Source organism: Equus caballus, chromosome 14, assembly GCF_041296265.1.
Source record: "Equus caballus isolate H_3958 breed thoroughbred chromosome 14, TB-T2T, whole genome shotgun sequence".
NCBI classification, from domain to species: Eukaryota; Metazoa; Chordata; class Mammalia; order Perissodactyla; family Equidae; genus Equus; species Equus caballus.
Window position 1 is genome coordinate 45,125,598 of NC_091697.1, and position 17,101 is coordinate 45,142,698.

General features: G+C 36.0%; 1 protein-coding gene across 16 annotated transcripts in view; it reads left to right on the forward strand.

Moving 5' to 3' along the window:
- Positions 1–17,101, forward strand: part of LOC106781590 (sperm-associated acrosin inhibitor) — a 55,937-nt gene that overhangs the window by 7,961 nt on the left and 30,875 nt on the right. For 12 of the 16 annotated variants that reach the window (XM_070233062.1, XM_070233065.1, XM_070233069.1 and 9 more), the window contains 2 exons: positions 4,796–5,140; positions 6,674–6,932. Coding sequence is in view for 9 of the 16 variants with exons in the window: in XM_070233060.1 (XP_070089161.1) it covers positions 6,884–6,932 (49 nt within the window). In the remaining 7 variants the exon portion in view is untranslated. The remainder of the gene's footprint in view (positions 1–4,795; positions 5,141–6,673; positions 6,933–17,101) is intronic. The other 4 variants (XM_070233067.1, XM_070233068.1, XM_070233058.1 and 1 more) reach the window with 2 other exon arrangements.

A 17,101-nucleotide genomic window follows, 5' to 3' on the forward strand; every position in this document is an offset into this window, starting at 1 on the left:
TTCAATGTTACATACATCTAAGAGTTTAAGGTGACTCTGCCCACAGTAGGTCCCAGATTTAGTGCTAGCACAGGGGAGTGGATGACAGGTTCTGCCTATATCCCTCTGCCTTTAGGCTTATCTCCACCTCTCTTCTCATAATCTCCAGGAAGAACTCAGATGAGAGCCCAACTTCAGCCCTCCCTCAGTACCCGTTATCAGAGTTCATGGGAACATGGGCTCCCACACCAAATCACTTGGACGCCTAAGGAACATAAGCACTAGAAAAGAAAGACAAAAATCAGAACACTATAAACCAATGAAAAACAGCTATTACAAAAAACAGACATGAATTTTAAATGAGTATAATTAGCTTGGGTTTTTAGATATGTGTAGAACTTTAGATCAAATAAACAAAATAAACTTTCTTTTTAAGCACACAGGGAACATTTATAAAAATAGACTATGCTTTAAGCCACAAAGGGAGCCTCAATAAATTCCAAGACATCACAGACTATGTACTCTAAGGTACATGTGGTAATATTTGAAATTAATAATGGGTAATAAGTGTGTTATCTATATACTTGCAAATTAATATTTCTGAATATTCTCTGAGTTAAAAAGGGAATCTTGATGGATATTGCACAATATTTAATACTTAAGAAAATTAAAATATTTATATTAATGTATGCAAACTATTGTAACAAATAATCCTAAAAATGTACGATGGCTCAAAATACACTGTGGACATACGTTCTTGCTCATATGAACAATCAGCAGGGGTTGCAGATTTGGGGGAAGTAGTGTTCTTCACCATACAATTCTGGTTGCATGTTCTACTCCATACAACATCTGAAAGATGAGAGGAAGGCTCTTCAATAGGTGGCTTCCATGGTACTGCGTCATTAGAACCAACATTATCAGTTATCACAGAAGTAAAAATTAAACCATAATGAGATATCACAAAGCTTCACTAAAGTGACTAAAATCAGACTGGGTAAACCCAAAGGTTGATGAGGCTATGTGGCAATTGGAAAACTTGTACATTGTTCTTATGAGTGTCAACAGACTCAATTACATTGGAAAGATGTATTATCTATTAAGGCTAAAGAATCAAATGCACTAAGATGAGCAATTCCACAGCAAATATGATGCATATGTGTACTAAAATACATGGATGGAAATGTTAATCACATTCATATTCATAATGGCCCCAAACTACAAATACTCCAGAAGTTCTTCACTGTAAAGCAGATAAATAAGTTTGGTATACTCATACGGTAAACACAGAAGAGCTGTAAAAGATGAACTATTGCTACATGCAGCGGCATGGTGAATCTTACAAATATAGTAATGTGTAAAAGAAAGAGGGCATGCCGTATAATTCCTTTTATACGAAGTGTAAAACAAGCGGAATTAATATATGGTGTTTGATGTCAGAATAGTTATTGTCTTGGGAGTTCATGCCTTGGAAGGGGTAGAAGTGGGGCTTTAGGGATTCTGGTAGCATTTTAGTTCTCGAGTAGGTTGCTGATTACACGGATACTGTGGAGGACACTGGTGGTGTTACTCCCAGATCCCCTCAAATTCCTTTTACCAATTAAATCTTTGCTCCTATCCTCCAGCTTCTGCACACTGTGCTCCTTATGATTTGCATGTACAACCTTCTTTAGAGTACTACCTTTACTGCCTACTGATGCTAATTTGCCTGGATGTTCCTGTATTTCCAGCTCACTTCCTCTAGTACCCTAATCCAGTGATGTTTTGATCCCAGCTGCTTCTCAAATATATTGATCTTTCTACTTTCTCACTGTCCCTTAATTAATATCTTCTCTTCCATCTTTACTCAGCTTTACTTTCATGGCCAATCATTTTAACTACTTCCATAAACATACATACACACAACTCATCTTTCTGATTTCATCCTACTCACTTGGCCAAATCACACCCCTGGTTATATCCAATGTTATATCCCTGCTTAATCTGTGTCTGTGTTCATACAGCAGAATGTAGCTGTGGGGATAACATTCACAACCACAATGTACAGTCACAGTAATTCCTTACCACAAAACTCAAGGGGCATTTAATGCTGCCTGGACATCATTCATACTATATTTCCTCAGCCATTGGTTCTCACCCTCTCCTAGATGATCATGTCACTCTTTCATGTCTCCAAATCTCCCAAAAGATATTGCCTCATTTCCAGTCTTATCTGTGAGCTTACTTCTTCCATTACTGAGGAATATAAATTCCTCAGTAAATTCTCTTCAGATTTGAAGTAATCTGAAGTAGTCTGAAGAGAATTCCCACAGACTCCCATCACCATATCTACTCACCTGAAGCTGCACCTGTATTCTCTGCCTCCTGTCTGTTACCACAGACAAATTAGCTCTCATTTCCTCTCATTTCAATCAAGAATATCCCCTCTGTCTTCTACATGATTGCTTTTTTCTCTCTCCTGTATCTTTCCAATCAGAATACAATAGGCTGTTTTTATCCCATATTGTAAACATTCTCTTAACTCCACTTTTTCTGCCAGCGGTTGTGCCACTTCTTCACTTCTAATTGGAGCAAAATGCCTTAAAAATGTTGTCTATGCTCGCTAATTTCTCATTTGCTCATTTCCTCTTAATTCCATTCCAGTCAGGCTTTCAAGTTATCACTCTACTAACTCTTGTTAAGGTCAATAGTGACATCTATACTGGAAATATGAGAGTGGATTCTCAGATTTCATTTCTTCTACCTGCTAGCAGCATTCGATATGGTTTCTTACTCTCTCCTTCTTGATGCACTTTTAAAAACTTGGCTTCAATGATTTCATACTCTCTTGGCTTTTCTCCTATCTCATTTATTGTTCCTTACCAGTTTCTTTTACTGATTTCTTTTGTTATTTCTGTGCTGGTACTCAGTGTATAGTCCTCTTCTCTTCTCTATTTGTCTAAGTGATCTTATCCAGTCTCATGAATTTTAATTCCATTTATATATCAGGGGCTCCCAAATTTATGTCTCCAGTCATTGTTCCTGAACTGTACATTCTTGATATGGTATCTCCACTTTGAGGTTGTAGTGCTGTCAGTGCTCTTTTTATATCCTTTTGGGCCTTACATATCAGTTGTGGTCCTCAACTTCCAACTGCCAGTACCTGCATCTGTTTGCTAAAGGGCTCTCTCTGAATACTCTGCCCATATACACAGAGTGTCAGAAGCATCAGAAAGTCAATCCTTCCTGCGAGCATCTCTCATCAATGACTGTTGGAGGGTTGGTATATAAATATGCAGCTCCCTTGCCTAGAGAGTAGGATAAGTTGGACATTGACATTGCATACTGTCTTCACAGTCTCACTATGGAGTAAACTCCATTTCCCCGCTGTGGTAACCCAGTTGAAAACACACTGTTCATCGACTTCCTTCATATTCCTGCTTCACTTCCCCAATATCCCACTGATGTGTCCTGGATTTGCCTCCCAAATCAACTACTGTATTTTCAAATCTTTGCCACAGAGTCTCCTTCTGGGGAACCCAAACAAAAATAAATATTTAATGTGAGATATCTGAACTGAGATATTGGGATATCTCAAACCTGACAAGTAAAAACCAAATTTTTTATTCTCCCAGATCCCGGCCAGCAGGTTGGAAGAAGTGGGAAAGAAGTGCACACCCCTCCATTTCAGAACTTTTCTTTAGAAGGTGGACACATTATTTGGGCTGAAGGAAACTCAGCCCTTGAGCATCACAAAAGACCCTCACTCCCTCACAGGAGATGCTCTCTCTAGCCTACATGTGAGTGAGAGCCTGAGCCCAGCTTTTGGCAAACAGCTGTGATATTTACTAAAAGTATCAAGCCTTTGTTTCCCTAAAGTAAATGGCACAAGACCTGTTGACGAAGGCAAGAATATTTTCTGTGTCTGAGCCAAGTCCTCACTCAGCTAGAATGTCTCTCTCAATAATTCTTATCCCTAATTACCAGATCTGTCAATGTTGGACACTCTGGATACTTGCGGAGGCAGCTTAAATTAGAAAAATTACCCAGAACTGAAGAATAATACAGTTGTATCTTAATACGATTGATTCTGTAAATATAACACTGGAAAATCACTGATTTCCCAGCAGGAAAATCAACATAATACAAGCCTTCTTGGACTCGTGAATTTTTAATTAATCTATCATGCTGTACTACTTCAAAGTGTGATGCCCTACACATATTCTAATTTTGCCTGATTTCCTTTTAACTACTGTGATGGTAGTGGCAAACACACCCCAAGGCCAGGCTATAACAACATTAATTTGTGCTTATTCAATTTGTTCATAGCATTATTAATCTCTGCCAAAGCAAATGTTCTAGAATGCTTCATAATAGACTTGCGTTATTGAAAAATCCACTTTAGCATGACCACATCCCACCTATGAATGGGAAACATCTAACTCTGAAGGCACAACCCCTTTAGTCTTACCTTTCATTGAAAAGACCTTGCTTTGAAAGTCAACATTTTCCTAATTTACTTAATAAGGAATTTACTTAAATCACTTAACAGGAGGTGCCACTAAATATTCTGGCTCTTCGACTTCTTCAGTGTAGTTTCTGATTCAGTAGCACTGAGAAGAGGGCCAGGAAATTGTGTCAAGGGTCTTCTACCTGCCCTCCTTCTACCTGATTTTATCTCTGGATACAAGAGGTATTTAGCAGACTCTAGTTAGAGCTGATCACTAATTTTCTCATGGTAACAATAGGCCAAAACCCTGAGATAGGTGACATATGTCTAAGTTAAATAAGCTAGTCTCATCACACCTTTGTTCTCTCCTTGCACAAATTCTTTCAGGAATTCCAAGCTCACCAAAATGGGCTCTACATTATTATTCAACCAGTGGAATTTTAGCCTCGTCATATCTTGGAGTGGAACATGGATTGAATATCAGTTGTAGAAAGATTACAGTGACTTGGGATCCATTGTTTAACACAGCTTGACACAGCTCTTTATCAAACTTCCTTGGATCTTCACTTCTGGTCCCGTCATCTTTGAAGTATCACCAAGCATGGTAGCAAGGGGAAGGGAATTCTGGAGCATCTCATACTAGCATTGAAATGTTTTGGTTCTACTCCCATTTACAACTTGTTGGCCTGAATTACTCACCTGACCCCCTGCAAGTACAATCTGACCAAGATGGTAAGTCCTCCAGAGGTCTGTACATCAGTGTGGGGTACTCAACTCTGATCTTTGGTCCAATACAGCCGGTCACAGCCCAAATCTCAAAACTTGGAGATAGTAATCTTGCCAAATATAGCCTGTGTGTAATAGGCTCCTCTTTCTTCTTTCTAATGGAAGTTTCTAACTATCCACTTGGGGGTGAGGAGAAAAAGGAGTCAGATTTATCTAGTATGCCTGTTCCATTGCCTATTTGATCACTTTTACTGGTGGGTAGGTACTTGGGATATAATTGACCAACTTTTAAGTCTTTCTATGCTGCAGTAACTTCTCATGAAATTGTGGAGGCTTATGTTTTATATGGAGTTAAGTCTGCATAAGCAGATAAATTATGAGCAGTTACTAGGGCTACAATTCATGGTTCTGGAACTTAAAATTATATATGTTTCTACAGTAAATATGTTTGATGTCTGTCATGCAACAAAGAATATTTGGAAAAATAGGAGATTATTTACTTTGATGGGAACGAAAATATCTCATGGAAAATTGATAGCTGATTTGTTAGAGGCTTTACAACTTTCTGCTCAGATACCAGTTATTCAAAGTAGATCCTACACAAAGCAGCACAATGAAGTTTCTAAAGACAATGATTTTGTTATTTAATGTTTAAATTTATTTAAAAAATTTAAATAAACAATAAGAAACTTCTGTTCATTTTCAAAAATATGCTTTATAAAAGGAAATAGGCAAATGGATTGAAATGGGACTGAAAGAAATTTGTCTTGACTTGGGAATTACCTAACAAAATAATTCCTATACCATAGTCTCTGTTTGCCCAGTTAACGTTGTTGTGTCATCAACAAATTATCTGAGTAAAAGAGAATTTTAAAGGCACTAGACTCTTACTATGCTTGACAAAAGATGAAATTATTCAAAACGTTAAAGAGATGTGCTATTTGTCAGCAGATTCTTTACAAGCCACTCCCAAAGTAAACCCAGAAATTTCTCTCCAACCAACTTTACCAGGAACCTGGTGGCAGTTGGGTTTCATAGAATGAATACCTGTGAAAGGTGAAAGATTTTGTCTGGTTATGGTGTGTATGAGGTCTGGATAGACTGAGGTCTTTCTTTAAAAGCTAGCGCTCAGGTAGTGGCAAAGCCTCTCTTGATAAACACCATTCCTACTTTTCGGACACCAGAGCATATTAAATCAGACAGAGGAAGTCATTTTATTTCTACTGTCATACAGGAATTATGCGTATGTTTGCAGATCTCTATAAGTCTCAGTACTTTGGAAAATACAGCTAATAAATTAAACTCTGAAAAACTTCATTGGCTAAGATGCTGCAAGCTACTATGTGGAGATGGTCAGGAGCTTTCCCACTTGCTCTTCTTCATTAGAGTGACCCCCACAAGGAAAGCAGAGAATCTCTCCCTTTGAACTTTCGCTGGGAAGGCCTATGAATTTGGGTCTGAGACCATGTCGTCTATCTGATGTAACTGATTTCTGTCATAATCATGAGCAATATTTCAAAGGGCTTTTCTCTTCCCTAGAAACCCTGAGACTTAACGTCACAAGGTCCTGAAAGCACCTACCTGTCTGAGGAAGTCTACCGCCCCTATTAACTGGGAGACTTTGCCTACATAAAGGTATTCTCCAGGGAAGCTGGGCTGTCATCACACTGGGAGAGACCTTTCAAGCGCTGCTGATCATCCACGTGGCTATCAAAGTGAAAACAAAATCCAGCTGGATTTGCGCTTCCCATGGGACCCCAACTTCTGAGGAGGACTCAACTGTGGTTCCAAAAAAAAGGTCTTAAAACTTAAAATTCGGTACAGAATACAATGGAAAGGAAGTATTCTAGCAAACTCATTACTATTCTCTTGGACCGTGTTGCTGTCCTATTCACAGTAACATTATTTCAATTACTCTAAGAATCACATTTTATTAGAAAACAACATACTATTTGTTAAAATTTGGAATTGTGCTACTTGAAATTGTTTAATGCTGGGGGAGGAAAAACCCCACAAAGCTTTCAGAGGCACTCACTTGTATAATTCAGCTGAAATTAGTTATAAAACAGCTCTAAGATAACAGTTCAGAATTACAGAATTCTTCATTAATATTTAAGGAAATAATTATGTACGTATACTGAGAGAGACAAGAATGGCATAGAAAAGAGAAACATCTAATTAATAGCTGACATTACAGATAAAGACTGCAGAAGACAGGGATGCAAATTCTCTCCAGTTCCAGTATACACAGGTAAACAAAGGCAGATGGCTTTCTTCATGGATATTTATTAACTATTATAATCATATAACTCAGTTTAGATCTATGCAAGCCCATTGGGTGGGTTTATCCTTAAGAGTGAAATCAGTTGGGGCCATGTACATTAAATACTGGATTTTCAATACATACCCTTTAATGCATACTTCAAAATAAGACTTTGATACCAGATAATGGCCATGAGTGTCTTTATGTTTAACACATGGGAAAAATCATTTAGAATGGTGGAACAATTCCTGAAGGGCCAAAATTATCATGTAAATATGATTGACTGAAATTCACAAGACTCTATTTTTAGATATTGCAAAAAAACACTCTTAGCTAAAAATTCAGACTAGCAAGCTCCGGAGTCAAGCTACTCTTTAGGCTTGGATTGAGTAAGACTTCATAAAGACTTAAAAATAATGCAATAGTCTCCCCTTATCCGTGGTTTTGCTTTCCACAGTTTCAGTTACTGGCAGTCAACCACTGTCTGAAAATATTAAATGAAAAATTCCAGAAATACACGATTCACAAGTTTTAAGTTGCATGCCATTCTGAGTAGCATGACGAAATCTCTCACCATCCTGCTCCAGCCCACCTAGGACGTGAATCATCCCTTTGTCCAACGTATTCACACTGTATAGGCTACCTGCCTGTTAGTTACTTAGTAGCCAACTCTGTTGTCAGATCGACCGTAGTGATATCTCAGTGCTTATGCTCAAGTAACTGTTATTTTACTTAACAATGGCCCCAAAGCCAACTTTATTACTAGATTATTATACTTTGTTATAAGATCTTTTATACTTTATTATAATTTAGATTTTTAGATTATTACACTTTATTAAAAGATTATTGTTAATCTTTTACAGTGTCTAACTTATAAATTAAACTTTATCATAGGTGTGTATGTATAGGAAAAAACATAGTATATATAGGGTTCAGTACTGTGTCCGTGGTTTCAGGCATCCACTGAGGGTCTTGGAATGTATCCCCCTTGGATAAGGGAGGACTATTGTACTTAAATAATCACTTGAAAATGGAAAAAAATGAAGACATCTCAACAATTTGTAAAAATAACATAAGACTAAGAAAAATTTTTGTGTTGCTAATCAAGAATCTGATTTAACCAATCATCGTTGATATAATACATTTAAAGTTTCCTTCCCCTCAAAGCAAACATTACACTAAATTTTAAAATTCATTCTGTGGTAATTCTGTTAATTTCATTGCCTTATATTTTACCACGGACTTGCTGGTTATTTAGAGGGTTGCAACTTTCCCAGAGAAAGGTGGAAACAACCTGAAGATGATACAGAAATTGTAGTGTTACTACTTGATAATAACAAAGGGAGAAGACTGTATGCACAAATACAAATTAAAAATGAAAAAATAAATTTGAATCCTTCATAGTGACAAAAAGGAGAGACTTCTTTTTTCTCCTAAGAGAGCGTTTATTTTAGAAAACTTGTCATTTTTCATTTCTCTCTCCCTTTGAGATGCAGGCAAATCTTTTTAAAAGTTAAATAAGCCTTTTGCCAGCCTTAAGACCCAAGGATATCTTTCTTAAGGACCGGGGAACTATCTCTTTGAAATGTAATCATGAGGGAAGTTGGGTGCCTATTTCCCCATTCCTGTGGAGGAGAAGGAGCCTAACTTTGACAGGTGCCTGGCTCACTACAAAACTGTCTCCTGTCGTAACGATATGAAAAGTGTATTTTCGCTTTGGATACAGCCAAGTGGCTAACACAGAGGGTCACTCCAATTACCAGGCAAACTTAGGATGAATCATGTGTCACAAACAGTGCTGTCAAGTCCTCTTACTTGAGGACTAGTTATTGTTTATCTTGAGATCATATATGTGATGGCTGTATCTGCTTGGCTATATAAAAGTGTGGGATTTCTTTCTGTCCTAGCAGATTACCTGTGAGGCATGCTACATTCTGGTTTAATCCTTATTCAATAATAAGACTTTCTTTCTGTTTTACCTTTGTGGAGAGTTTTTTTTCTAGGTTTCCAGCATATTTTGTCTTAATTATATTTCCCCAACATTAAGTGACCTCTCAGTGTCTCAGTTTTCTTCTCCTTAAAATGGAGATAATAAAATTTACCTCTTGGAGTGACTGGAAGGACTAAAATAATTAATATATGTAAAGTTCATAATAGTGCCTGGCCCACATTAAGTGTGGTAGGAGCAGTTCCTATTATTGTTAGTTACCACATTCCAGACACATGGAGTCACAGATGCTACAGCTACACCTCTGCTCATTTCTTCAGGTACTTGTTTACCAGGTTACCTGTCCAATAGATCCAGATATCATGTCCCATAAAATGGAGTATGCTTATGCTTTTAACAATTAATTTTAAAATGAAGAATTACAATTTCTCCTTCTCACAATAAATGGGGAGATATCATAAGACACACTAAATTAATCTCTTTTATTTTGTGGGGGGACAGTTATTGTCTCACTTCTCTGATGTTATGGTACTGATAAATTACTTCTAACTTATTAGGAAATTGATTATGTTGAATTTTTGTAAATTATTATAGAATGAATTGTTATATGGATAAATGCTTTCAATAAAAATGATGTCTTATAAAGTAAAATCCTAGGCTAATATCCCTGTCCAGTAGAAAATATAGAAGTTCCAGCACTCCAGAAGCACACTTATTCATGCAGATATTACTTCTCCTTTACTAGCTGTATAGTACTCTATTGTGTGGAAGTACAAGAGATAATTCAACCTTTTCTATTTCAGCATTTAAATGTTTCCAACACTTTGCAATTATAGGTAATGCAACAGAGAATAACCTTGTGCATATGTATTTTTATTAAAAGTTTAAAGGCAAATTTTTAGAGCAATTTTAGGTTCGCAGCAAAATTGAGGGAAAAGACAGAAATTTGCCATATATCCGCTGCCCCTACACCTGCCTAGCCTCCTCCTATCAACATCCCACTAGAGTGGCATGTTTATTACAATTGATGAAACCACATTGACACATTATGATCACCCGAAGTCCATAGTTTACATTACATTTCCTCCTTGGTTTTGTATACTCTTTGAATTTGGACAAGTATGTAATGATGTATATCCATCATTACGATATCATACAATGTATTTTTACTGCCCTAAAAATCCTCTGTGCTCCGCCTATTCATCGCTCCACTCTCCTACTCCCCACAACCACTGATCTTTTTACTGTCTCTGTAGTTTTGTCTTTTCCAGAATGTCATCTAGTTGGAATCATACAGTATTTAGCCTTTTCAGATTGGCTTCTTTCATTTAGTAACATACACTTAAGGTTCCTCCATGCCTTTTCATGGCTTAGTAGCTCATTTCTTTTTAGTTCTGAATAATACTGCATTGTATGGATGTACCAAAGTTTATTTATCCATTGATCTACTGATGGTCATTTTGGTTACTTCCAAGTTTGGCAATTATAAATACAACTGCTATACACATCGGTGTGCAGGTTTTATGGACATAAGTTTTTGACTCCTTTGGGTAAATACCAAGGAGGAAAATGACTGGATTGTATGGTAAAAGGGAGTTTAGTTTTGATAGAACCTGCCAAACTGTCTTCCAAAGTGGCTGTACCATTATGCATTCCCTCCAGCAATGAAAGAGAGTTTCTGCCGCTCCACAGCCTTGCCAGCATTCAATATTGTCAGTGTTATGAATTTTGTCCATTCTAATAGCAGTGTAGTAGGATCTCATTATTATTTTAATTTTCATTTCGTTGTTGATAGATGAGTAGAGCACATTTTCATGTTTATGTGCTCTCTGTACATCTTTTGTGAGGTGGCTGTTAAAGTCTTTGGCCTATTTTTTATTCAGGCTGTTTGCGTTCTTATTGTTGAATTTTAAGAATTCTTCATACATTTTGGATTCCCAGTCTGTGGCTTTTCCTCTCATTCTCTGTATACAGTCTTTTGCAGAGTGGAAGTTTTTAATTTTAATGAAGTCTGGCTTATCCATTATTTCTTTCATGGATTTTGCCTTTGGTGTTGTATCTAAAAAATATTCTCCCTACCCAAATTTATCCAGGTTTTCTATATGTTATCTCCTAGGAGTTTCATAGTTTTGCATTTTATATTTAGGTCTGTGATGCATTTTGAGTTAATTTTTGTGAAAGATGTGAGCTCTGTGTCTACATTTATTTGTTTGCATATGAACATCCAGTTCCAGCCCCATGTCTTGAGAAGACTATCTTCGCTTTATTGTATTGCCTTTGTTCCTTCGTCAAAGATCAATTGACTATATTTATGGGGGTCTGTTTCTGGGATCTCTATTCTGTTCTATTAATTTATTCTTTTGACAATACCACACTGTCTAGATTACTGCAGTGTTACAGTAAGTCTTGAAGTTGAGAAACATCAATCCTCCAACTTTGTTCTTCTCTTTCAACACTGTGTTGGCTATCCTCAGTCTTTTGCATCTCCATATAAACTTTAGAATATCAATATTCACAAAATAACTTACTGGGATTTAAATTGCAATTGCACTGAATCTACAGGTCAAGCTGGAAAGAATTGACTATTGACAATATTGACTCTTCCTGTTCATGAATGTGGAATATCTCTCCATTGATTTAGTTCTTTGATATCATTCATCAGAGTTCTGTAGTTTCCCTCACACAGGTTTTGTATGTCTTTTGTTTGATTTTTACTGAAGTATTTAATTTTTGTGGGTGCTAATGTAAATGGTATTGTGATTTTAATTTCAAAATTCACTTGTTTATTGATATTATATAGGAAAGCAATTGACTTTTGTAAATTAACTTTGGATTCTACAACTTTTCTATAATCACTATTTGTTCCAGGAGTTTTAGTTTTGTCAATTCTTTTGGATTTTCTATATAGACAATCGTGTTATCTGTAGACAAAGAGTGTTCAATTTCTCCCTTCCCAATTTGTACATTTTTTATTTTCTTTTATTGTTTTATTGTACTAGCTAGATATTCCAGTGTGATGTTGAAACGGAGTGGTGAGAAAGATATCCTTGACTTGTACCCAATTAGTGGGAAATCTCCGATGTTCTCACCGTTAAATATGATGATAACTGTACGGTTTTTGTAGGCATTCTTTACCAAGTTGAGGAAGTTTCTCTCTATTCGTAGCTTACTGAGAGTTCTTATCATGAACGAGTCTTGACTTTTGTCAAATGGTTTTACGGCATCTATTTATATGATCATGTGATGGATTATTGAGTATTGAACCAGCCTTACATAACTGGGATAAATATCACTTGCTCATGGAGTACAGTTATTTGTAAACATTGCTGGATTCGATTTGCTAATATTTTGTTGAGGGTTTTTGCATCTATGTTCATGAAAGATGTTAGTCTGTAATTTTCTTTACTTGTGATACTTTTTACTGCTTTTAGTGTTAGGGTAATGCAGATCTGATAAAATGAGTTAGAAAGTATTCTCTCTGCTCCTATCCCCTAAAAGAGATTGCAGAGAATCAGCAGAATTTCTTTTTTTAATGTTTGGTAGAATTCACCAGTGAAAACATCTGGACCTGCTGTTATCTGTTTTGGAAGGTTATTAGTTATTAATTAATTTCCTTTCATTGATATAGGCCTATTCAGAACATCCATTTCTTTTTGTGTGAATTTTGGCATACTGGGCCTTTCAAGGAATTGGTCCATTTCATCTAGGTTACCAAATTTGTGGGCACTGTGTTGCTTACGGAATTTTTTTTTATTATCCTAATACCTATGGGATCTATAGTGATGTCTCTTCTTTCATTTCTCATATTAGTAATTTGTGCCCTCTCACATTTTCCTTAGTTAGCCTGGGTAGAGGATTATCAATTTTATCATGCTTTTCAAAGAACCAGCTTTTGATTTCATTGATTTTCTCCTTTGATTTCTTGTTTTCAATTTCATTGATTTCTTCTAATTCTTATTAATTCTTTGCTTCTGCTCACTTGGATGGAAGTTGCTCTTCTTTTCCTCATTTCCCAAGGTGGAAACTTGGATGATTGATTTTACATCCTTCTTCTTTTCCAATATGTGCATTCAAAGCTAAAACATTCCTTCTAAGCACTGCTTTTCCTGCATTAAGAAATTTTGATAAGTTGCATGATCATTTTTACTTACTTCAAAAATATTTAAAAATTTCTCTTGAGAATTTTTCTTTGACTTATGTATTATTTAGAAGTATCTTACTTAATCTCCTGTATTTTAGTATTTTCTGGTTATCCTTCTGTTATTGATTGCCAGTTTAATTCTACTGTGGCCTGAGAACAGACATTGTATGATTTTTATTCTTTTAAATTTGTGAAGTTGTGTTTTGTGGCCCAGTCTGTGATGCATCTTGGTGAATGTTCCATGTGAACTTAGGAAGAATGTGTATTCTGCTGTGGTTGGACGAAGTAGTCTGACGATTTCCATTATACCCAGTTGGTTGATGGTGATGTTGACTTCAACTATGTCCATTCTGATTTTAAGCCTGCTGGAAACGTCCATTTCTTTTTAGGGGTGTTGAAGTCTCCAACTATGATAGTGGAATCATCTGTTTCTCATTGCAATTCTATTAGTTTTTGCTTCCTGTAGTTTGAAACTCCTTTGTTAGGTGCATACACATTAAGGGTTGTTAGGTGTTCATGGAGAACTGACCGCTTTATCATCATATAATGTCCTTCTTCATCCCTGATAACTTACCTTGCATTGAAGTATGTTCTGTGTGAAATTAATATAGCTACTTCTGCCTTTTTTGATTAGTTTTAGCACAGTTTGTTTTTCTCCTTCCTTTTACTTTTAACCTATATGCAGCTTTAATTTAGAGTGAGTTTCTTGTAAACACCACATGGTTGGATCATGCTTTCTATGTACTCTGATAACCTCTGTTTTTTCATTGATGCATTTAGACCATTGATTATTCAAAGTTGATTTAAATAGACCGTTAATTATTTAAAGATTATTCATAGTGATTCAAAGCGACTATTGACATAGTTGCATTAATATCTACCATATTTGTTACACTTCTATTTATTGCCCTTGTTCTTCATTTCTTTTTTTGTCTTTCACTATTTTTCTGCCTTTTGTGGTTATAACTGAGCACTTTAGACGATTCCAATTTCTCTCTTTTCTTAGCATGACAGTTATGCTTCTTTTTTAACTTTTTTTATTGGTTGCCTTAGAGTTTGCAATATATATTTACGATGACTCTATTCAATTTTCAAATAACGCTCTACTAATTCACGGATAGTGTGATTACTTCATAATAACAAAATAATCCTAATTCCTTTCTCCTCTTGTATCATTGCTGTCATTCATTTCACTTATATATAAGCATACATAAGCATATATTTATGTGCTTTGTATATATCATATATATGTGATATATACATATACTACATAACATACCTAATCAAATATATTGTTGGTATTATTATTTTGAGCAAACTGTTATCTGTTAGGTCAATTAAGAATAAGAACAATAAAACTTTTTATTTTATCTTTGCTTATTCCTTCTTCAGTGTTCTGAGCTTATTATATAGATCTGAGCTTTATAGATCTGCATTATTTATATTCATAGATAGATAGATAGATAGATAGATCTTTATATAGATCTGAGCTTCTGATCAGTATTATTTTCTTTCTCTCTAAAGAACTTCTTTTGACATTTCTCACAAGGCAGGTCTAATGTCAACAAATTCCCTCAATTTCTGTCTGAGAAAGTCTTTATTCCTCCTTTAATTTTTAAGGATAATTTTGCAGGATACATAATTCTAGGTTGGTGGACTTTTCCTTATAACACTTTCATTCCTCTCTCTTTTGATTGTTTGGTTTCTGAGGAGAGGTCAGATGTAATTCATATGTTTGTTCCTCTATAAGTAATGTAAGGTGTTTTTTTTTTACTTTAGAACTTTGTTCTTTCTCATTGATCTATAATTTGAAAATAATATGCCTAGGTATATATATATATACACATAGTATTTATATGCTTGGTGTTCTCTGAGCTTTCTGTATCTGTGGTTTAGTGTCTGGCATTAATATGGAAAAATTCTTATTCATTTTTGCTTCAAATATTTCTTCTGTGCCTTTCTTTCTTTCTTCTCTTTTTGATATTCTCACTGTGTATATGGTACAACTTTTGTATTTATCTTACAGTCCTTGATTTTCTTTTGTTATTTTTTAGTCTTTTTTCTCTTTACATTTAACTTTTTGAGGCTTTTACTGATCCACCCTCTATCTCAGAGATTCCTTCCTTAGCCATGTGCAATCTACTAATATGTTCATCAAAGACATTTCTCACTTGTGTTACAATATTTCTTCTCTAGCATTTATTTTTTGTTCTGTCTCTGAATTTCCATCTCTCTGCTTACATTGGACATCTGTTCTTGCATTAGAGTCCTTAGCATATTAATCATGTTTGTTTTAAACTCCTGGACTGATAATTCCAACATGACTGCCATATCTTGTTCTGATGGTTGTTCTGTCTCTTCAAATTGTGTTTTTCTGCCTTTCGGTGTGCCTTGTAATGTTTTTGTGATAGCCTGATATGATGTACCACGTAAAAGAAACTGCTGTAAACTGGCCTTTAGCAATGTCATGGTAAGATGTGGAGGAAGGAGCTGCATTCTACAGTTCTATAATTAGGTCTCAGTCTTTAAGTGAGCATATGCCTTTGGACTGTGAACTTCACCAGTGTTTCTCAGTATTTCCTCCTCCCTTACATGGGACTGGATGGCTGGAGTGGGTGAGAGTTGGTATTTCCCTTCTCTCAGGTCAGTTAGGCTCTAAGTATATCCTAGGTTAGGCTCTGGTTAACTAGTTTCTCCTGAGGGCAGGCCTTGTTAAGAAGAACAGAATGCTCTGGTGTATTTCTAAATGTTTTCTTTTCTCATCTTCCTGCTGGAAGCACGAGGAGATTTTTCTCCAGTATTTACTATGGGAACTTGGTGGAGCTCCTGGAGGTGAACCTCACAAAATTGTGGGGGCTTGCCTATGACTGGGTCCCCTGGAGTTTTGGACTTGTCCACACGGAGGCTCCCTCAGTTCATCAATTATAGGTCAGGTTCCTCCTCAGGCTCTGTTTCCTGTGTTGGCTTCTGCTTGTGAGTGTCTGCTCCAGAAGTGCAAGTCCCTGTGGTCACCAGGCTGTCTCCCCAGTATTGGGGCAGCAATTTGCCCTGTTTCCCCACCCCCCTTATGGATCTAAAAAGAGTTATTGATTATTCAGTCTTCAGCTCTTTAGGTGTTGTTAGGATGAATGGCGACTCCTTAGTTCCTTACATGTGGAACCAGAAAGTGGAAGTCTACCAATGTCTTTTCCAAGTAAATTTCTAGCTGTGAGAATGCTAGGATAAAATATAAAAATTTACGTAATGTTTTTAAGCTATTGCTATGATTTTATCATATGGCAAAAAGTATCTTCCATAAGGGTTGTACTAGTTTGCATTCCCGTTTACAATTATGAGAGGGCCTTGGTCTCCACAGCCTTGCCAATAGAATGTACTGTCAAGGCTTTTTAATTTCTTCTGATCTTGGATGTGAGAGTGAAGATTTTTATTTGTAGTTTTCTCAGTAAGCATGAAATTGAATATCTTTGCATTTTTATAAATATCTTGTATTTATACTTTATATTGTAATTTGATTATGGTGTTTGCCTGCCATGTAAATATTAGAAAGATTTCATTTTTGTCTGGTAAATACTCTTGTATTTATACCATTTCAAATCTCATAGTTCTCTGCATTTT